Source organism: Candoia aspera, chromosome 1 (genome assembly GCF_035149785.1).
Source record: "Candoia aspera isolate rCanAsp1 chromosome 1, rCanAsp1.hap2, whole genome shotgun sequence".
Classification (NCBI taxonomy): domain Eukaryota; kingdom Metazoa; phylum Chordata; class Lepidosauria; order Squamata; family Boidae; genus Candoia; species Candoia aspera.
In genome coordinates this window covers 306285543-306308722 of record NC_086153.1, presented here as the reverse complement: position 1 = coordinate 306308722, position 23180 = coordinate 306285543, and the positions used below count along the sequence as shown (strand labels likewise).

The 23180-nt window shown below is 39.1% G+C and overlaps 1 protein-coding gene across 2 annotated transcripts; it reads right to left on the bottom strand.

Annotated features, from left to right (window-relative positions):
- Positions 1-187: 187 nt before the first annotated feature.
- Positions 188-22592, bottom strand: CHGA (chromogranin A). 2 transcript variants are annotated; one of them, XM_063290257.1, is made up of 8 exons: positions 22309-22592; positions 21543-21589; positions 11764-11857; positions 11442-11510; positions 7950-8048; positions 6531-7028; positions 4032-4471; positions 188-785 (listed from the first exon to the last, which is right to left on the bottom strand). In XM_063290257.1, exons 1-8 carry the CDS (start codon positions 22352-22354, stop codon positions 702-704), a joined length of 1377 nt encoding a protein of 458 aa, XP_063146327.1. In that variant the 5' UTR covers positions 22355-22592; the 3' UTR covers positions 188-701. The 2 variants fall into 2 exon arrangements, with proteins under 2 accessions (XP_063146327.1, XP_063146328.1); XM_063290258.1 differs by lacking the exon at positions 7950-8048.
- Between the last annotated feature and the right edge of the window lie 588 nt (positions 22593-23180).

Below are 23180 nucleotides of genomic sequence, written 5' to 3'. Positions count from 1 at the left end.
TTTTTAAAAACTTACAAGACAAAGCTCTTGGATTTATTCAACAAATGAGGGGTACCACACATGAATCCATATCCATACATAAAATTCACAATCAGCACTTCAGTCACTGCACTGTCTTGAGTCTTCTCAAGAATGTTTGTGTTCTCTAAAAGTGCATTCGATTGCAGCTGAAATAGGCAAAGAAGGGAACCAGGATTGTGTCTTTATTTTTGTCCTTAGCTTTTATATAGAATGTATTGCAGTCAAGAGTGCTATCTTTAAATCAGAAGGTTAACAAGTTATTGCAAGTCATTTTATCCAGGAAATCTAATGGGAGAAATAAACAATTCTAGAAAGCTGATATGGGGGGGGGGCAGGGAGGGGACAGGAAATAACAAGAAAGGAAATCATAAATCAATCCCTTTTTTTTTTTGCAACAAAGAATACATGAGTTAAGTCATACCGCTAATTATGCAGTAATCCAAATATTACAAAACAAAATCGTAAGTAAAGCAAGCAGAAAGCAAATAAGCAAATTATGACAAAAAGCAAGCATTACGACTACAAAAGAGAGAAATGGCTGTTTTTTGTTGTAATACAGGCTTTTGGAAAAAAAAATCACCTGCTCCATTATTACTTTATTGTTTTAAAATAAACTGCAGTGTTTAAAACGGTGACTCAAAATTTCTGGTGTCTTGCTCCCATGTTACGTTACTGAAGGATTAACCTCTTCTCAGGGTGTGGAGCTTGTGGGCAACTTCCTCCAGTTCCGCTTCTATGGCAGCCAAGCTTTCCAGTTCTTGGTCCTAAAAGAAAAGGCAATGTTTAATAATGCAAATCACTATAGCAAAAGGGTGTATTAGCTTTGGGAGATAGAACAGAATATGTCTAGGAATATTCCTAAAAAGGAAAGAGTGTGTGTCATACTCTTCTGGCACATCACCCCCTAACAATGCAAGTTGTTTTGTTTTATACTAACATAGTCTTGCAAGCCAGATACTCTCCAGATGTATTGCGATTCCAATTTCCAGAATTTCAGCCAGTGTGGCCTTGGATATCCATCTGGAGGACAAGTGGAAGAGGTGGTCTAGAGCTGAGGTAGCCATATATAATATAGCTCATACGCTACAAATTTCTTCAATGCCTGAAGACAATATGAATGCCATATGAAGTCAGACATGGTTAAAGTAAATACTCTTTTAAATCAGTATTGACTCTTGGCAATGTTATGGATACTCCCATGTAGTTTTCTTGGCAACTATGTGGAAATAGCTTGGCCTTGCCTTCTGTAGGATGTTTTTTCAACCTTCAGGTTTTGCTGTTGATCTCCATCCAGGTACTAACTGGATTCAATATTGCTTAACTTTTGGGAGTTCAGCCAGTGTTGGCTAGATGCATTTATAAAGTTGATTCATATCAAGTTGGACTATGGACCTACCTGTCATATTGTTAGATCAGTCTTCCTCCAATTTAGCACTCTTCAGATGTTTGGGAGTATAATTCCCAGAACTCTACAGTCAAATTCACCTCCTATATCAATTAGCTTATTACAAATGCTAGGAGGGTTGTTATATCACATCTGAAAAGATTCTAGCTTGAGGAAGATGAGTCTGTACCATCTGGCAACAGTTCCCTGGGGTTCCCAAGAAGACCTATCAGCCTAACCTAGAAGAGCTAGGGACTGAACCTCAACTTTCAGTGAGTGCTATGGTCCTTCTCTGGCTTCATTCCTAGGATACTCTCCTGTTCTGGGTATTGTCAGAACATAGCCTGCAGCACAAAGGGGTTAGATGGAGCCAAACACAAGAATGTTCACAAGATCCTGTCTGTGCCATTGCAGCTGCTCTGAATCCAATCCATAAGATAAGGCTACAAGGAAAAGTAAAATAGGGAGAGCCAATTTAGATATTCCTGATGCTGAAGAGAATTCATGGTTGTGAAACACTTCATGAATTACAATTGATGGTTTCTATCTGTTAGCCCTGCTGTTGTTCTTGCATGAACGCATGTGCATGTCTGAATGTTGTGTCTCTGTCACATTTCTTTTTCTTCCCAATCATACTGCCAAGGGTATCCAAACAAGTATGGGCCAATGAGAAAAAGATTTTTTTCTCCCACTCCTTTTTTCTCCTTGTACTTAGCTGATGCCTAGGAGTTTTCTTCTGCTACTGGTACCCGAGCAACTGTTGCCAAGGTTATCTTGTTGATTCCCCAGTGCTTTGTCATTGCAATTCCATGAAAACCTATGCTAGAAAGGTGCAAACAAGCCAAAATAGCTAGAATAGAAGAAAGGAAATAATCACCCAGCTTTGTGATTCACTAAGTGGGCTTATTTTGTTTGGGTACTAGGCTTTGTAATTACAGAACGCCAAAGGAGAACTAGAGAAGAGGAGGGCAATCCTTTAAATGTTGTCTTGAATAAAATTAACTCTATTGTGAGGCCAAATGAACTTGCTGCCTCAGGCCACCAATATTGAGGGTGTCTGTCACCTGTTTCCTTTCCACCTCTAGTGACAGCACCCTGGTGGTGGTGATGCTGCTTTGTTACTGACTAGGGCTAGCTGGATATCTTACCTAATACTTTTCACCAAATATATAATAGATGGCATCACCTGAAGATTCTCCTGATCAAGCCAGAGGTGGAGATGCAGCTAGACCAGTCCATGTATATGAAGCCATTGTTCTGCTCATACAATGCATATCAGCCCTGCCACACTGCAGTATTTGTGTGAAGGAGGTGGTGTTAAGTAAAGAACTGAGCAAACAGTAGAAGGTGCTAGGGAGATAGAGCAATGTGTACTCTGACCTAAGCCACCTAAATTGGCCTACTGCCATTAACTGGGATGATGCCCAGTGCTGCAGTAAGAATCAATTGCCTATCTTGCTGGCTTCTGTGTAATGAATGGGGGAGAGTGGGTGAGCATCTCCTTGTACTTTCTTTCAGGCAGCAAGCTATTTTGGGTCAGCCTTAGTGCAGAGGATAGTATTTCAGCAGTTCACCTATCAACAGGGGTGAGGAAATCTAGTTCTTTTGCTGAAATCTCTTTTACAAGTAGGCACCCCAAGGCCATAATAATATTACCAAATGTTTAGGATATTATTTCTTTCAGCCCTTGGGTTGAAGCTGTAGCTAACAGGCAACAGGCTTCGGAAATATATTTGGAGATTATTCAGATTCAGGCCAATTGTAATGGAATGGTCTCAAAGATCTCTAGCTCTTGAATCCAGATCCTTGTCCAGGACAAGTTTTGTATTATCCCATGTAATCACTGAAATTCAGGACTGGGTCATATATTTTACAGAATAAAGAATACATGCTAGGGTGGCTTTTATTGCAACTTTCCTCACTTCCTTTATGATGTAAGAAGAGGGGCTTAGAGGTTTTGGCCATTGTAAGAACTGAGAACTTGAGTCCAGAGATCATCATGTCACATTACAGACACTCTCCAGGCATAGTAGAACCCAGGTCCAGGCTGTTTCATATAAAAAAAATCATATTAGCTAATGTTTACATCTAAGCATGCAGTGGAAAGTTTGCTCCCATCCATCTCACATAATGCTTTTGTCAGCAGCATCCACAGCAACCACCATCTTGCCTATTTTGAAACCTCCCATGGACACTACTGGCTCTATTGCTGCAGAAAGTATACGAAACAGAACCTTACAATTTGGAAAAGTTAGAAGCAAAGAGGAAATCTTGCGACAGCTCAAGATAGTGCAAAAAAGTTGTCCTGCACTTTCCCCTCCCAATTCTCACTTGGTTGGATTTAAAATCCCTTTCAGAGGCAAAGTGAATTTCTGTGAATTTCTTATGGATGGGGTATGGTGCCTAATTTACTTAAGTGGTGGCCAAGTGTTGTAAATGAATGGCCACTCTGTTGCTGCCAGCATTTCACCAGCAGCCTGCAGCCTCTTTAGTTTTCCCTTCAATTAGCTGCTATCTCTGACTATAAAAGAAGCTCAAAATCTCCATCAAGAGAAATTCTCAAGCATTCTTCTGGCTTTTAACACTTTATTCAAAACATGGTCCCTACAAGCATGTGACATCCTACCTCTGTTCTCCTGTTTGCACTCCCTTCTTCATCCTTTTTTTCTTCAGGTATGGGAAGAAGTGGAAAACCTTGTTCACTGTCCTCCTCTTTTGAATGATGTTTCTGCACCCTCCTTGCTTCTTCTTCTGGAGAGTCATGGAAGTCAAATGTGTTGTGGGATTTGAAAGCCATTTTCATGGACCTATCTGGATCTTCATCACTTTCATTTTCCTCTGCACGCTTTGTAGTAGTCAGTTGTTTGGCCAGCTCATCCATCTTGTTCCATCTCTTAGCATCTTCTACATCCTGGAAAGGGGACTTTTCCATCTCTCCACTTTTGGAATCCCTGTCATGGGAGGTGTCATCATCCTGTCTTGTTCCATCTAGGGGGTGATACCTTCTACCTTTCATATTATATTTGTCTTTTTCCTCTGAGGAATTTTTGTCATCATCTTGTGAATCTATAAGGAAAATAGAACTAGATGTAAATCATTTATTTGTTTTCTTTTCCTCCAGAAGCTACATTTTGGTGCTCTAAGATGAAGAAAGCCGACTTAAAACCTTGTCAAATTTTCATCTAAAAATACAAGGTATTTGAGTGTATTAGGATGTGAAATCACCTTTGCTTCTACTCTGCAGAATGGGTAAAATGGTCCTTTATCATCAGATTGGTCAATCACCTGGTGCTGTGTAAGGAGAGAAGCCATTTTCTGTAATATAATTTTTTTCTAGACTTGAATAAGGAATGAGATTCAGTGCACTGAACCTGGTTTACCAAAATTAAGTACTTTTTCAGTGGGGCAGAGGATTATGCTGAATCCTATCTTCTATGTAACTTAGTTATACATAGTTACTGTAAAAGCAATTAGGATCTCAGACTATGTACAGCAGGTTATTTCAATTAGCCATCACAATACTGTCCTCTAAAGATTGTGTATTTACCATATGGCAACTTTCCCCAATCTGGTGCATCCAAGTGCTCTGGACTACAACTCTGAGTCAACATGGACAATTGCTATGGCTCAGTGAGCCTTATATCAGCTTTGAATGTCATTCGTTTGCCCATTATTGGAGATTTAATCACTATAATTTAGACTTTAGTAAATTCCAGAACTACAGTACTATAATATCCACTCTATGCTCAGAAATTTAGCTGATACAAAATAATATTTTTAATATATTTTTACTCCATGTAGGGTAAGTATTAACCACTGGCTGCCAGTTAATTGCTGAGAACAAATTTTAACTTTTTAAATCCCTAATGAGTCCTATTTCACACAAGAAACTATTCCAATAACACCTGCTCCTGTCATTTACAATTAAGAGCTTACATAAAAGAAACAAGAGCTTCTCAGTTGTCACCCCAGTATTTAGGAATGCTGCTTCCAGCAGAGCTCAAGTATGCTTCTCAAATGAGAATGCTTGTCTTCTCCAATTTATTTCCTGCAGAAATGCTGGAATTCAGCTCCTATAATCTCCCAGCTATCATATCCATTTGCTGGAAATTGAAATCCCACACAACTGGAGGCCACCATATTATGAAAGGCTGAACTATGATTTGGAGAAGACTGGAGAATATCTCTGGTGACAGTCTTACCTGCTGAGGCTAAAAATAAATGTATGTAGGGAACATTTTTAAAAAATCAGTAAAATTGATATCCCACATAATCAATCAATCAATCAATCAAAATTTATTTATAATCCAAGACCAAACACACAAAAAAAGACTAACAATACAATAATTATAAAAAGGAATTAAAAACTGTTAGATAAATGCTAAAACAATTAACAGCTAACATTTAATAGCGTGAGAGAGGAACCAGATGGTTTTCAACAGCCATAGCTATTGATAAAAAATTTGCAACCTTCTTAGAAGTTTCTGAAGAGTGGTCACCCAGAAAAAAGGTAATGGCCTCCAGGTCACGATGACAATTAGAGTAGTATACCATTGGAAGTAATAAGTTCAATCACTATTGAGTGTACAGTGAAAATTTTAATAGCATACATGAGACAGATTCTACCTCCAAGACTGAACAAAAACAAGTTTGGCTTTCATTTGGGAGACTTATATATCTACCAGTTGTTGCCCTAATAGGTAGTGCCCCAATCTGAGCCAAAGTAAACAGTGTACTATGAGGAACATATAAAATATTAAAGAAATATTTAGGAACAGTCCAGGGAAGAGGAGTAATTGTGCTGTAACAGGGATGGGGAGCATTGGCTCTATCATTCTGGACATCTAAATCCAAATCCTCTGCTTCAGTTCAGCCAGGGTTTTATAAAGTCCCAAAGCAGGTAGTGCTGGCAAGGTAAGATTGCAGAATGCCAAATCATCATTAATTTGTCTTCTTAGGGTGGGAGGAAAGCTATCTAGCAAGATAAGATGGACTAAGGAATTTCCCCAATAAACTTGCTTCAGCCAATATCTAAGACGGCGAAGTCTGAATTGAGCCCACCCCACATATTAAAGGTCACAATAAACCTGGCAAGTCAAGTTTGAGCCCAAACTGATAGACATACCATCTTCCCTTTGATCATCCATATTATCGGAATTGGTGGGATGTTCCTCTTCAGAAGTGTCCCCCTCTTTCTCTTCTTCTTCATCCTTTTCTTCTTTCTCCTCTTCTTCCTTCTCAGCCTGCTCTCTGACACTGCTGTCCCGTTCCTCCTGGCTGTCTTTGAAAACATGCTCATCCTCACCCTCAAATCCCTCTGCAACTTCTTCAACTTCCTGGTGTGTCTGCTTAAGTACCTCATCTTCCCTGATGTCACTGATGTGATTGTCTATTGCATCACTCCAAGGCAATCCTTCCATTTCATCAACCTCATTACCCTCAAATCCTGCCATGTTCTCCTTTTCATCCCCAGGATCAACATCTTGAATCCTTGGCTCTCGCTCTTCCAAGCTATTCCTCTCCTCCTCTTTCAAAACATCCTGTTTACTTTTAAAAGACTTTTCTTCTTCCAGTTCAGCCAAAGAGGCAGTTGGCTTCTCACTGTGGGTCCCCTCTGATAGATCTGAGGGTCAAAAATAATAGAAACAAACAGAAGATGGATAGAAGGCCATATTAAAAATAATTGCAAACTTATAGAAAATTACTTTCACATCGTCTTTTGGACAACATTATATATTTCTCACCTGCTCTTATTTAACCAGAGGGCAGGATATTTTTTTCCCAATCTACTATATCAAGATTATATTTCATGCTTTAAAAGTAGAACAGACATTTCTATTTTTAATCCTATTCCATTAATATATGAGTTTGTTATCCTGTCTGGTAAATCAGACTTGATATCACTGGGTTTTAACCATAATTTTAAAAAGTAAAAGATCTGGATTAAGTTGTATTCTTTGTTTATCTTGGTTAAGAATTCCCAGGAAGATTTTTCAACAGGTAGATTAGAAATTATTTGTTTGTTTGTTTGTTTGTCATATTTCTCTACCACCCATCTTGCATGCAATGACTCTGGGCAGCTGGATTCCCTGTTCTGATGCAAATGAAAGAATGTCTAGGCAGAATTCCTTTTAGAATTTGGGGTAAAATAAATATAACTGAAATGAATTGTTAAGTCAGGAGAAATTTACTCCAGGCTCTTAATATGTGTGGTTTGTCAACATTTGAATTAGTTTTATTGAACAAAGAGGCAAAGAAGAAGACTTTTAAGCAATATAGTCAGATTGATTGGTGTAGCTGTTTGTAACATAATTTCTCTTATTTTTCCTACTGGTTAAGTCCAGCACTGCAGAAGGTTTTTAGGTGTTATCAAAGATTTTACTTGCTGTGAACCAATGTGAAAGCAGTGGGGAGATGACCTGGTCACATTTGCTACATAAATCAGTTTGGCTGTGAAGCAGGTGTGTGTTCCAAGGCCGTTTGAAATAACATCCACGTTTACATTGCTTGGAATGGATTATGTGGGGGTTATGCTGACATCAACCTCTTTCTATGTTCCCGTTGCTTTGGCTTTCAAGGACCTCAGAAAGCTCATCTTCAAATCCACTGTTTTTCTTCTGCTGCTCTGTTCTTTCACTTGCTCCTGTTTCACAAATGGAAAATAAGGATATAAACATTTCACAGCACTTCTTTTGTCGTCGTCATCATCATCATCATCATCAACGTGTGTCCCCTCACCATTACAAATGCATATTGTACTACCATTGTGAACTTTCCTATTTAGTAATGTGGGAGTGGGAGATGATACCAATGAAGTGTATCGCTATATTAACATCTGCACAGGATACTCCATGATCAGCTTACTAAGACTTCAACTACACTCACAGCCAATACAAATTGTGGAGTTAATTCATGCTTCTCTTACTAACAATTCTCCTTTAATCATGAATAAGGTAACACTGCATCCTTGATCAAGCTTCCCTTAAAGGCAATGGATATACAGATAATCCTCGCTTATCAACAGTAGTTGGGTCTGGAATTTCTGTTGCTAAGCGATGTGGTCATAAAGTGCAGTGTCATGTGACCACATCGCTTAGTGATGGTAATCCTGGCAGTCTCAGTTGCCATCATTAAGCAAGGATCACAGGTCATTAAGTGAAGACCTCACATAACTGCAACTTGTGACTTCCTGCCTTCTTTCAACAAGCAAAATAAATGGGGAAGCTGGCAGGAAGTTGCAAGTCCTGGTCACAACAAGCCTTTCTTTAGGTGGCTCACAAGTAGGCCACTGGGTAGGTGAGTACTATGGAGTGCAGGCAGGCAGGGGGTGGGTGCTGCAGTGCAGTGCAAGTGTGAGTGAGCAGAGAGTTGGTGCTACAGCCTGACATGAGCATAACTGAGTAGGCAGGTGCTACAGAGTACAGGTGTGTGGGGGGGTGCTGCAGGCAAATTTGCAAAGGGATCTTGTACTCTGTAGCAGGGATCCTCAGGAGAAAAAGCAGCGGGAGCAGGAGTGACTTAAGGGAGCAACTTGCAACCTTCCCTCCCAGTTTCCCCATTGATTTTGCTTGTGGGAAGCCAGCAGGGAAGGTCGCAAATGACAATCACCTAACCACAGGACGTTGCAACCTTCTTAACTGCAGGCCAGTTGCCACGTGCCCAATTTGTGATCACGTAACAGCGTGGGTGCTGTGACAGCCAGAACTTTGAGGACCAGTCATAAGTACCACTCATTCAGTGCCGTCATAATTTTGAATGGTTGCTGAATGAGTGGTCATAACCCGAGGACTACCTAATTTTGAATAGGCACACATAGAAGTACACAGAGTGTGTACCAGACATCTAAAAACTTAAGTTTTAAACTTTTCTATTATTCCAGAATATTTGTTTGAAAGTGTTCCTTTACATTTTAATCTAATTCCCTGAATCCCCCATTAAATAATCAGGATTGATAGCCAGGCTTGACTGATCTCAAATAGCTAAGCAGGGTTGGATTTGGTAAGTACTTTGATGGGAGTGGGGGGGCTACCAGCAAATTCCAGGGGTGTAGATTACACTGGGAAGTCGAAAAGCATTCCAAAAGAAAGCGACAGCAACCCACTTTTGTATTGTTGCCAATAAAACTATTTGGACATGTCCACAAATTAACAGAAGTTGAATTCAATTTGAGGAAGTATTTTTTAAAAATATCCATAGCCTTAACTTGAATTTACATTATACTGTAGTTCTGTAGTGCATTATACTGTAGTGCAGCCAATTTTATGTTACAGATAGATTTTATCTCATTCTTTTAAAAAGTCTAGATTTAATTATGCATACAAAACAAAAAGTAGTTATATCTAGGCAATTTAAATTCTAGGAAGCTCTTCCCATGAACCCTCAGACTTAATTCTGTGATGGCATGAACAAATCCTGCAGATCAGTGCTCTTGTACTTTATATAATCCATTCTGCATTTGATTTTTTTTTTCTGATCTGAAGATGAAGGAGCTTTATAGGTCACTTATTTTTTCATTCTCACCCAATCATTAGAAGTGCCCCTCACTACTCATTCCAAGATACCTGCAGGATTTGATCATACATTTTCAAGTATAGGGTCATCAGGGCTGGAAAGATATTTGGGTTTTGTGATGAAAGCCAAGGTTCTGGACACAATATGACCTTCTATGTCTTCATAGGAAGGGGCCACTTAGACCATCAAATTGCACAATATGGGGATCCAAATGAAAGCATCCCAACCAGAGGGCTGTCTAGCTTTGATCTGAACAATGAAAGGGAGTTTCATTACCTCTCCATTGATTCCCCTGTTAAACTGCTCCTACTTTTAGGATTTGGGGGTGGGGGGGAGGTAACATTCAATTGAAATCTTCCTGTAATTTAAATTTGTTGTTCTACAGCCTGTACTTTGGAACAAGAGAGAATAGGTTCCTCTTCTATGTAACCTATTTCTGTGTTACTGTATTTCTACTGTATGTTACATAGAAATATGTAACATATTTGCAAAATGCTATCATGTCACCTTTTAGTCATCTTTCCCAAGGCTACACATACTCAGCTCCTTCCACCTCTCATTATGGGACTTGGTTTCTAGACCCTTGGACATCCTCATTGCCCTTCCCTGAACCTGCTTCAAATTTTCTGAATCTTTCTTAAAGTGTGATTAACAGAGCTGATACAATACTTGAGGTGAGATCTGACTAAAGCAGAATGAAGTGAAATAATTACTTTCCATGATTTAGAAATTATATTGCTGTTGATACAGCCTAAAATTGCACTTCTGTTTTTTTGGCACACCATACTGCTGGTACATACTCAGTTGCAGTCAATTATTATTCTATGAATTTTTTCACAAGTAAGATTTCCAAGCCAAGCAACACTGTCCTATATCTGTGTCTTTGATTTTTGTTTCTTAGTGAAGAACTTTGCACTTTTCTATGTTAAATTTCATTCCACTATTTTTCAGCCAATTCCTTTAACCTGTATCAGGAATGTTTTGAATCTGGTATTTGTAGCACAGTACTTGCTACCTCTCTCCACTTTGATGAAGAACAATGGATGTCAGTCTTTGAATATGATTTTTGAGGCAGCTGTTCCCCATTTTTATCATGACATCCAGCTCACACTTAGCTTGTCAGTCAGCATTTCAAAAGGTACTATCAAATGTTTTGCTGAACTCAAGATACATTATGTTTACAGTATTCCCAACATCCATTAAAGTAGTTCCCTGAGCATGAACTGAGATTAGTCTGACAAGATGTGTTCTTAACAAATCCATGCTGACCTGGTAATTACTATATTGTTTTCAAAGTGCTTACAGCTCAGTCTCTTTATGATCTGCCCTATAATTTTACCAGGCATTGACGTCAACATTATTTGTCTGTTGTTTACTGGATCTTCTATTTCCCCCTTTCTGAAAATAGGGAAAACATTTTTTGGCATTCTCACCATGTATAGATATAATCTTACCTGTACCAAAAAATACACATAATAGTAGACAGTCCCCACACAAAAAAGGCACAGAATTCCAACAGAACTACCTTGAACTGCAATCTCTTGAAGCTCCCTTAATAAGTTTTGATGGCGAAGGATGGAACGAATTCTTTCATCTGTAAGAATGGAAGGGTTTATGGTAGATTTTCAGTGGCAAATTGAGTTGGCATGCAATGATTTTGTTCATCATAGTTCCATTGGCAGACCAGTTAGTTGAGTTTATTTTAATTTGTATCATTATGTCTACACATTTTTTAAAAATTTAAAAGTGACTTTTCACATACATATTCTTAAATTTTTAATACACTATCTTGATAATTTCTTAATCCCTCAAGAGAGAATTGGACAGAAAATAAACATTTATGGTACCTCCTTGGAGAGTTTCTAGGCATTCTTGGCTGACTGAGAGTGGAATTGGCTTTGCTACTGTATTAGAAATAACCTCAGCAATGCACGTCATCACCTAGAAAAACACAAATATATTTGTATGGATTTTATACTTCATTTTTCCTTCAGGGTATTTTGCTCGATACATAAAATCCCCTCTCTACCATTCCTGCCCTGTTTTATCTTTGCAACGATCTTGTGAAGTAGCATAGACTGAGAGGTAGCCACCTAGCCATGGTTAGCCTCAACGTTTCAAAGCTAAGTAGGGTTTTGAACCTGGATTTCCCATCTGCCATGCTAAATATTAGTCCATCATTAACCAAATATTGTCCCACTAGAAAGAAAAATCTGTGTGGTTCCCAATAAATGCAACGTAAACTTCTCTGCACCATTTGTGCTATTTTTACTGGTTGAAATTATTTTAGGCATTAAAAGTTATATGTTTTGTTTCCTTTCACATTATACTGTTCTTTTTCATATTCATTTCCTCCCGGCTTCCTGTAGTCTTCTTTGAAAACATGTTTTAATCTGAAGTAGGTTTTTACTTGAGCTAGATATCCAGATTTGGAATACATGAAACAAAAATCGCATACTTGAGTAAGTAAGACTTTTACTTGCATCTCTACTTTTTTCTTTTAGATATTTGGCAAAACGTTTATATTTGTAGCTTTTACACTGGGATCTTTGTTCATCAAAGTCTACGTATTGAGAAGTACTTTTCTCTTGGTTACCTTTCAATACTGTTAAGAGGCTCAGCATTAGGGACTTGCTTTTTGTCCCCAAAGGAGTTGTAGCTCACTTTCCAATCCAGCCAGGGCCCTCTTGATCCCTTCTCTTTGTGATGGATAGACTGATATTTCTCTTATTCCTAAAATTGCCTGAAACCTTTTAATACATTCAATAGCACTATCAAGCAAAAAAACAAATACAATGGGTTTTTAACACATTGTAATTGTTAATTGATAAGATACTGGTCACATGTAACTTGCTCTGCATAACTAACCTATTCATCCCCTTTCCTCCCCCAACCTCCACCCCAGTTTAAATCCTATGTTAGCCTAGTCCTGTGTTTCTCAACCTTGGCAACTTTAAGATGGGTGGACTTCAAGTCCTAGAATTCCCCAGCCAGCAGAGCATTGAAGTCCACCCATCTTAAAGTCACTAAGGTTGAGAAACGCTGGTCTACGCACTCTCTATCTCTGATGAAGTGAACTACATCTCATGAAAGCTGATTTAAAGTAGTTTAATAAAATTAGTTAATTGGAAAAGGTGCTGACTCCTTCAGACTTAATAGTGGTAATTATTTTAAAAATGAATTAAAACAGAAACCCGATAGTTGTAATAATTAATAATACCACCAGCAGCAGACATAGTAATAACACAAGTTTCTATTGTGCCTTTTATGTAAAAGAATTCATTGTGTTCCACCCTAACAGAGTTCTATTTTACTTCTCTAAACTAAAAAGCCCAATATGCTTTAGTTGTTGTTGTTGTGGTTGTTATTATTATTATTATAAAACATATCCTTTCCAAATCAAAATTGAAATTAGGAATGTATATCACAATTAATCTATTATGAAGATGAAGAATTAATACCCTAATTATGAGTTCTGCAATAATTAGGAACGGCTTTAATTGGCTGTGTCACATTGCATTTCTTAATTATATTTGGTCAAATAGGGCATAATCTGTATAGGCTCCCATACCAACGAAGCAACCAGTATGGATCTGGATTGTGATGGGCATGGAGAAACGGAGAAAAAGCATTGAACTGTTATAAAGTACTGCTTCTGCCAATTAGCAAACTGCTATTAAAGATTCTCAAACTGTCAAGCCATCATGGCCCATTCCAAAATTATCGTGGCTTCTCTTAAAATCAATTGGTGGCCTGTTCTCAATAACAAATATTATTTTAAATTCAAAAGCCCTTTCTAAATGGTTGCAGTTTGTCAATGGTAAATTCTTTTCATTACTTCAGAAAATTACTTTTACCATAGGGATATTTGCAATTAACGATACTTTGGGATGACAATCAAATAGGAAGAGACAACTCAGTATAGTGTTTTTGAAAAGGTATTGTCTGGTGAGGAGGACCAAAAGGCCGCTAACTATTCAGACTGATGGCTTGTTTTTATTTCTTCATTTCTTTCATTTCTTCTCATTCTTTTTTTTCTCCTCCAACCCTTTCTTAGTTTTTGTAAAATAACCCACAAGTATAAGACACAAAAATAAAGTGGCCATTTGCAGGCTCTGCAAAAAACAAAAAAGAAATGCACATTTTTTGCACTAGAACAGCCCAATACTGTTGAAGACAGATTTCAATATAATTTATATGTACTAATTTATAGGCATAGGCATAAATTGGAAGAACATTTTTAAACCAGAATGTTACAGCTTTCTCCATACTGGGTGTCAGGTGACCTCTATGCCTGCTTGGTCAATTGTCTGAATGCCTATGACTAAAGGGGCACCTTTAAGCCCCTTGATTTTTAATCAAGACTGATATTCTTAAGTTTTGTACTAGATTTCAACTGAGATGCCTTTTAATAAAGGATATCAACAAGTAGAAAGTTATCAGAGAGAACTGACCAGAGAGAACTAACTTCTATAAAGCAGAACTATGGCTTTCTTAAATGACAAATATATTACTGGTATGATCCATGTCAGGTCACAATATAAACAGGTCTAGGTCACCATCCAGCAAATGGTATCAGAAGGATTAGAAATTATATAAACACACACACACACACAATTAAAAATGTTATTCATTTTCTTTGTTTTAATCTCTTTTATCATGGTTTTAAAGTTTTATTTTAAATACACCAAACAAAAGGAACCATTAAATTTATGTCTATATTGTGAGACTTTTTTTACTAGAATCTTCCACCTGGTTTTCAATTCGGGAAAAGGAAAAGTATTTTGGTAGGGGAAAGAGGTGTTTGTGGGCTGGATATACACCTCACATTTTCTTGATTTAAGAATATACTCAATATGAAACTTGATTTATATCATGTGATTGCAACCTGGGCTCTTGGTGCCCGGCTTGTGATTACAACACTGCAGTGAGCCATGGCCACTGATTGCAGTTTCTGACACTCCTCGCCAGTTTCCCACAAGCAAAGTCAGTGGGGAAGCAGCAGGAAGTCAGAAGTCGTGCTCACGTGAAGTCCTCGTTTAATGACAGCAACTGGGACTGCCAGAATTGCTGTTGCTAAGTGATGCAGTCACGTGACATCACACTTTACAACTGCATCACTTAGCAACAGCAATTCCGGTCCCAATTGCCATCGTATGCCAAGGACTACCTGTATCTATAACAACTTTCCTCCAAGAACTTGATGTAAGGTTTTTCTTCTCCTGCAGGTTTATCCTCACAACCTCATGAGGCAGGCTAGGCCGAGAGATAATGACAGGCCTAAAGCCTCATGGTGAGATTCTCCTCTCTCTTAGTCCATCATTCTAGCCACTGCATCATATTGGTTGGATTCTAGGTCTGTACATACGGATTCTTCAGGGGGTGGGGGTGGGCATGGCTATTGAAGATGTTAGAATGAGATCCTGACCATCACAAGGTACTACCACAACACTGGGATCTAATTCCGCAGCCTAGGCCCACAGCTATGCATTTGCTGTGACAGAGGTGCCTGACAGAGGGAATCTACAGAATAAATATTATTTATAAAGCCACCTTTCTAGATTATGATCACCATAACACAATAATACTATCTTCCAGTAATATCCTGATTGCAATGAAATTAAGTACAAAAAATACAAAAAACCCCTCCCAACAATAGATTCAAATATAATTTAATCAGTATAGACCATTTAGACCAACTACTTGTGCTTCTGAATACAGTGTTCCAGAAAAGCCTGCAAACTATTCTTGGTTTTCATGAACCGTGCCTCTGCATCAAGAATGATTGGATCTGTTACTTGAATTAATGGGTTTTCCTATGCACAACATCTCCATCTTGTCTGGAATGGTTCAACTTATTTGGTTTCATCCATCAAAAGCTATTTTTAAATCTGCCAGCCCTTCGAAGTTGTCCGGATTAGGAAACAGATTCCACAAGAAGACTAGAACTAAGCTCTATTTAGATAGGCTACATTAACAGAATCTTGTAAGTCTAATTGTGTTTTTCCTTCACTTTCTCTTATACCCCAGTGAGTCAGGGAAGAGGCAGCCTGAGTTTCTTCCTAAAACTGTCTCCTTTCTCAGGGCTTAAGGAATGCTTCTGCCCTTTTATTTAACAGCTTCTGAATATTTCCCTCAAGCGATCTCCATGGCTCTCTACAAAAACCTATTCAAGGAGTACATAACCTACCTGGGAGTCATAAACAGAAAAGACAGCTAGAGGTAGATGTTGTTATCCTGCTACTAACATCACAGTCAAACATCTGGACAATCCACTCAGCAATTTTGTGCAGCTGTTCTATAGTATGAGAGACAAGTTAGAACTCCAAGGTACTATCTTCATCAAGGCCAGTGGGTTGGGAGAAGAGTCAGAAATCTTCCAGCACAATCTCTGAGACTACCTTTCTAGGAATAATTAGAGCTACTACATTTTCCTGCCTATCAAACTAATCTCAGATGGGCATACTTGGATATTATTGGTTGATATCCTTGAAAATCACTAATCCCATATCTGGCTTTTCTTTTCTTTTTTTGGCAGGTTTAACATTAATGACTTTTAGGTGTTTTAAAGTCATCCAACCATCTTGTGGTGTGCAGATAATGAGGGCAGCTTTCCTTTCTTTCTCTTGCCAAAAGCTATATCTACCCTGTCTTTCACTATGCTGGAGATTTAGACCATTATGTACTGGTTTGGGAAGTGGCAAGCCTTTCATTGCTAACCATATGCTAAAACTTCATCAAAGAACTGCACATGATAATGGAGTGCACAAGTATGTGTGGGAGAGCAAAGATGCAGGTTTTGATTGCCTTTTGAAGACAGCATAAAGTTCTATTGTTAAAGGAATGTGTACATATCTGAAGAAATTGGTGCTTAAACAATTGATTATTCAGATGTATTGCCTTTCCATTAGTATGCACAGTTAGATATTGAGTGCATGTGGAACAATAGAAAAGCATTAAAATAACAAATGCCAAAAAATGCTAATTCATAACACATAAGCAAAGCATTTCTATTTTTTAGAAATTAATCCCCATTCTATCAAGTAAAGGTGAGTGAAAAAGGCCTTCATCGGGATTTCAAAAGCCTCCATTTCAGGGAAACAAGCAAGGAAAACACTATGCAGTCATAGGAAAAGACAGGGAATGAAAGGACTCAGAAAGGTACCAAGCAGCGAATTTTTCTGTAGCAAACAACAAAATTAGTATTATTTCCCTAAAGGTGTCTTGTAGTTCAAACACCAACAGAAAGAAGCAAGAATCAGGAATCTTTCAAATTATTCCACAACAATCAATTGGAGATGTGATATAAAAATGAAATGGCAAATTCTGGGGGGCCAGCTTTGAACTTTGCTGAGTTTTTTAATTGATTAGAAGGCAGGCTAATAGAACTTTATTCTAGAACCACTAGGTAAGCAGCTCCTTATTTTATTCTCTCTATCATCTCTACCTCTAGCTCTAGCTCTACCTCTACCTCTCTAGCTCTCTAGCTCTATCGTCTCTCTATTATTTATATCCCAGCATTCCTCAGAAGCTTCCGTGGGGAATCACCTTTCATTTTATTCCTGCAATGACAATCCTGGAAAGTTGATTGGGCTGAGAGAAAACTGAAATAAAGTCACACCGTATGTTTCCATAGCAGAGGATGGACTTGAACCTGGGTCTCCCCAGTTCTATCCCAAGACCTTAACTGCTACCCCATAGCATTTCCAGGGCTGCAGCTTGGTGAATTACATGAAGAAAACTCAGTGAGGATAGTGCTGGTAATTTTTTTGCTGTGGAAGAGGGGTGAATTTATAGTCATATATTTGACCTTCTTACATGGTCAGCTATGCTAAACGAGTAGCAGCAGCTGGAAGTGCTGCCTACAGGTGCCAAGCTTGGATTAGAATTTGACTACGTGTCTCAGCAGGTGACAGCTGACCCTGTCTGGATTTAGAAACTAAGCTGGGTGGGGCCTGTTTAGTACTTGGGAATGAGACCACTGAGGACTTCCAAGCAGAGAAGGCAAAACATCCTGGGTGAAGACAGTGGAAATCATTTCTGTGTATGTGGATATGTCCATGTAGTCGCAGGAGTAGAACTTGACTTGAGGGCATCTTTGCCTTTTTATAAGGGAACTCACTGATCCCCAAGTGCTTCTAAATGAGGAATAGTATGATTAGAAAGCAGCTTATAGCATGCTAAACAGGCAGAGTGTTTTGCAGTAGTACAGTCCTATATCTGTTTATTCCTGTGAGTATCAATGGGACTTCCACCAAGTAAAAATATGTAGGACTGCAGACTTCATGGTTTCAGATTCCCAATACTTTCATGCAATAGATTGCTACATTTTCATTTCAATTCATTGGATTATACCATATTTAATTGTTTTTAGAAGTCATTTGATTATATTTGGACATAATAGAAAAGTGTACAATGGATTGTATAGTTATTAAGTTTATATTTTAATAGGTTTTCTGACTCATGTGCTATTTTCCTTTCTATGCTGTAGATTTGTATCCAAAATATATACAGCTGTAAGAAAATCTATTTTTCTACAAGCAAGAAGAGTTTTCTTTTTCTATGTGTACATGCTATTCTCTCTCTCTCTTTTTTTTTTTTTGCTTTTTCAAATCATTTCCACTTGACCCAACCAGTACAAGATTTTGTAACTAGCAATGATCTATTTATGGTGCTTTCCTTTCATGAGGCTAAGGGTTAGTTATATCTGGCCCACCATCCAGAGGAAACCTGCTTAAATCCATTCATATCTAGCATGCATACAGTATATCAGGCATTATAAGCCATATAATGTAGTGAACTTTTATACAAATATTATTCAGGTGCCAGACTTTTTTATCTTTAGCAACAGTATGCTATCATGTGCTTTTTCAAGTATTTGAGCCATTACTGAATTCCATAGCACAGCATGTGTTTTTACAATGCAACACTTGGATTCAAGCCATTGACAACTGACTGGGCATGCCATGGTGCAGATGGCACCATTAAAATTAAAGAAAATGCAGTAGAGATTCAAATAACTGCATACTGAAGCATATAATATATATATATCGGGGGATTTATGGGCATTTTAGGAAACTCACAAATGATGTAATAATGACAAATTATGATGCAATCTGCATAATACAGTGCCATGGAAAGCACTGGTCTACTCCTAATGAGGGAAAATGTAGCACTTTGGGCTCTCAAATAAGACAGTAATCACAGAAGATGTTTGAAGTCTTCCACATGCCTCCAGAACTGCTGGTTGGACATGCTGAGTTCTAAACCAAGCTGCTTCTCGGGCTCCAGGCTGGCAGAGACTGGATAGTGCTGCATTTTTATAGCACTGGAAATAATGGTATTTTTGTGGAGCTTAAGGATAATTAATTTGGCAGAGAAGCTGGAAAATGTTTTTTGGTTTTTTTCCATCAGGGGAAAATTGAGAGATCTTTTGTCATTGATTTCATGAAAAATGGGGAGGACATACAGTATTTTAGGAAATTAGAAAAGGGGAAGCAATTTTGAAAATGCAGCACATTAAACAAAACATTTAGCTATTCTGACTGTAAACTCCAGTTTGTGTCTGAAACACACACACACACCAAGTAGATATCAGATTCAGCACTAGATGCTTTGATAGTCTGAAGACACTGTTCAAGCAGGCTGATGGCCCCTACAGGTTTCAGGATTTTTAGCCAACTTTAGCCATATCTGTAGGGTGTTAGCCTGGGAAGAGCTTTCCTAATACAGTATGTGTAGAACCAGCCATGTGCTTATCAACTTGCCCTGTGTCTATTCCATAAAAAATGGCTGATGCTGAGATCAACTGCTGGCAACCTGTACTTTGAAATATTATGGCTTTATTTTCATAGGTGGATATACTTGCTCATATGCAGTCTAATGTGCAAATGTGAAATATCCCATGTATCCCATATCTGAATCTCATAAATGATAGTGGTGTACTGTGGAAAAAATGTTTCAGCTTCTAATTGTATACATATTAACACACAGGTGTATATACAACTGTGGCTGAATTCACACATTGTGTTAAGATATAAAACATGGTTTACACACCACAGTGGCTGGGTTCATACATCATGCTAAGCTCATACCAAACCATCACATTATAGCTTCATGCAATCTGTGAACCTGGCTCATCTATCCAGAAAGTTTAAAAGCATGATATGGGACTTCTAATTCATTCCCAAGATGCAAAGATGCCAAAAAAATTCTCCACTCACTCTGCACCATTGGTTCAATTTATACAAGCCAGACCACAATGTGACCCAAGCAGACTGCAGGTGCATTAGTTAAAGGGACCTGGATGGAGATATGTGATACATTTATCACATATAATACACAGCTTTCCCAATCAAAGGTATATGTATCTTGATATGTGCCACAGAAAGCTGCATGAAGAAGAAATGTTATGGAGAGCTAGACAGATAGAATGAATAAATTCCAAATACGTCAGTACTGGCTTGAGTTTGGAGGCAACTCTCTCTGCTTTTATCCAAACATCTCATTTATCCAATAATTTCTTCAAATCCAGATTCACTAATTATGCCTCATCACCACATTGTATACACCATGCACACTTTTAGTTACTGGGATTTTATTGATCCTTTATGCCACCTGAATAATATAAATCTGTATAATATTTTTTTCTTTTGTTGTTCCTTTTGTTTTATATTGGCTCCACTATAGGCAGTGCCTCAATCTTAATGATCATTTTCAATATGCTACCAGCAACTCTTAATTCTTTAAAAGCAACAGGTTACGTCTAGCTGACAATGAGTTTACACAGGATATACATGGAAAGTTTACTAATCAGTAAACTTTCATATTTTAAAGAAAAACATCTACAACTGTACTTGAAACTAATAAACTTTTCCCATTGTATTATTTGGCCATGCATGAAGTAGGTAGGTAAAGGTAAAGGTTTCCCTTGACATTAAGTCCAGTCGTGTCCGACTCTAGGGGGCGGTGCTCATCTCCGTTTCAAAGCCAAAGAGCCGGCGTTTGTCCGTAGACACTTCCTCCATGGTCATGTGGCCGGCATGACTAAACGGAACACCGTTACCTGCCTGCCGAAGCAGTACCTATTAATCTACTCACATTTGCATGTTTTCAAACTGCTAGGTTGGCAGGAGCTGGGACTAGCAATGGGAGCTCACCCTGCCACGCGGATTCGAACCACCGACCTTCTGATCGGCAAGCTCAGCAGCTCAGTGGTTTAACCTGCAGCAGCACCGCATCCCAGAGGCAGTAGGCATATACACACAAGTAGACAGGACCAAAAAATATTACAAATAAAGCATTTATCTGTAGGCTCATTTCACACACTCCATAGCATAAACCTGATTTTATAACTCTATATTTGCATACATTTCTCATTTCTTCATGAGTGCACTTAAATTATACATGCATTTTAATGTATTTGTTGCATTTATTCTTCACAGGTAGATTGTAAAAAAATCTTCTGTGCACACCTAAAAATGTTATGTGTGAAGAGATACAACAATTTCATTGTTATTTCAAGAAGAAAGGGCTGCATAGATTGTACATTTGTAGATTTGTATATACACACGAATAATATATAACAATATTCCTACTCCTGATCTTTTTTTCTTTTCCAACTCACCTTGGTGTCATCTTGAGTTGTCGGATTTGTTACTGGAAGTGAAATTACTAAAAGAGAAGAAAAAGAATGTCTTTAATATTTCACATACTCTATGACAGTTCAAGTCAGAATGCATAATAGATTTGGGGTGTGGAGAAAATCTGTATAAAGGTACATACCAATAGTATATAAACCCAGCAACAAAAACTTGCTAACCTTCTGGATTTAAAAATAGTTGCTACTAAGAAAAAGTGAATGAACTTTGCTGATGATTTCTTGGAGGAATCAATCTGCAATCAGTCAGGTTGAGGTATCTTTTCCAACATCACAACTGGGGAATCTGGCTAGTGGATCGATCCATTGTTCATGACTGCACTACATGGCATTCAAAGAGGCAGGTGGGGGGGGGGGGTAACTGAGAAGAATGGGCACTTGATAAAACTGCAGATTAGAATTGCAATTTCTTTTGGTTTTTAAAATAAAACTCTTTGCCAAGCAGAGCTCTGCTGTTTGGAACGTTAAAAAGGACCTTGTGATTCAGTGATGATCTTGCTGTCTCTGGCAATAGTTCAACGAACTCGCTCAATTTCCTATCCCTCACTTCACCATCTTCTTTGCAAAGCATGCCTCCCTGTCGGAATAGGCGCTGACCAGCACAACGCCGTGCCGCCCAGTGCGTTGGCTGTTCGGGGCAATGGCCCCGGTGGCTCTGTCCTTGGTGCTGAAAAGGGCAGCCTAAGAGGACAGCGGTCCCGCGCAAGTTCTCCCACCTGCGTTCTGAGCTTACCTGGAGCTGCGAGGAGGAGGGTAGCGAAAAACGCCGCGCGAGCCATACCGCTAGCAATCGGGACTGCGGGGTGAAGGATGGGGGCGGTACGGCTGCTGTTCTTGGTTTTGTTGGCGGGGCAATAGAGGCGGTGGCGGGGCCTGGCTTGTGAGAAGCGATAGGCGCTGACCTTGGCCGAGCGCTGAGCCGCGAGATAGATTATCTGCCTGTCCTTGCCCTTCCCAAGATCCTCTGCCTTCTCGAAAGCGGTTGCCGACGATCCCCGACCGAGCACTGCAGCAGCAACCTGGCTTATATATTCGCCCCCCTCCCCTCCGGAAACGGCGTCAGGAGGAAGCTAACTCCCCCTCCCAGGAAGGCGCCATCCAATCGCTCCTCTGAGGGGGATTGCAGAGCCAGGATGAGGTTAAACTAACCATTCGCCTGATCACCTAAGCAGAGGACGAGGCGAGGCTCGCCGGATGGTGGTATCTCGCATCGGGAGAAAAGAGGCGGTAAACAGCAAGTTCGTGCGCTCGCTTCACGCACTGCAGGAAGCGCGAAGGTATTTCTTCCCATGTGGATCATCTCTGGTCCTGGATAAGATCGGAGCTGAAAGCCCAGCCTATCACACCCGATGGTTCAGGGGTCCTGGGAAACAAGGAAGGGAGGACAGGATGCTCCTCTGAAGCATCCTTGGGATTCTGCATCTGACCGACGTTTTGATGTCGTGGTTCTGCACCCCACAGAACGGCCGACCCACCTACCCAGGGGGCTGTCTTCCCACGTTGTGAAGGATGCACCTTATTGTTAAACATATGGGAGCTTTTAAGATCGTTAGGAGCTAAATTGTGCCAGTCATTTATAGAAATAATCACATCAAATCCAACTGG

Excerpts from the sequence above, each read along its gene's own strand:
- CHGA (XM_063290257.1), bottom strand. The coding sequence starts at position 22,354 with ATGGCTCGCGCGGCGTTTTTCGCTACCCTCCTCCTCGCAGCTCCAG. Across the intron at positions 21,590-22,308 it reads CCTCCTCCTCGCAGCTCCAG|TAATTTCACTTCCAGTAACA; the intron begins GTAAGCTCAGAA and ends CTTCTCTTTTAG. Across the intron at positions 786-4,031 it reads GTGCAAACAGGAGAACAGAG|GACCAAGAACTGGAAAGCTT; the intron begins GTAGGATGTCAC and ends CTTTTCTTTTAG.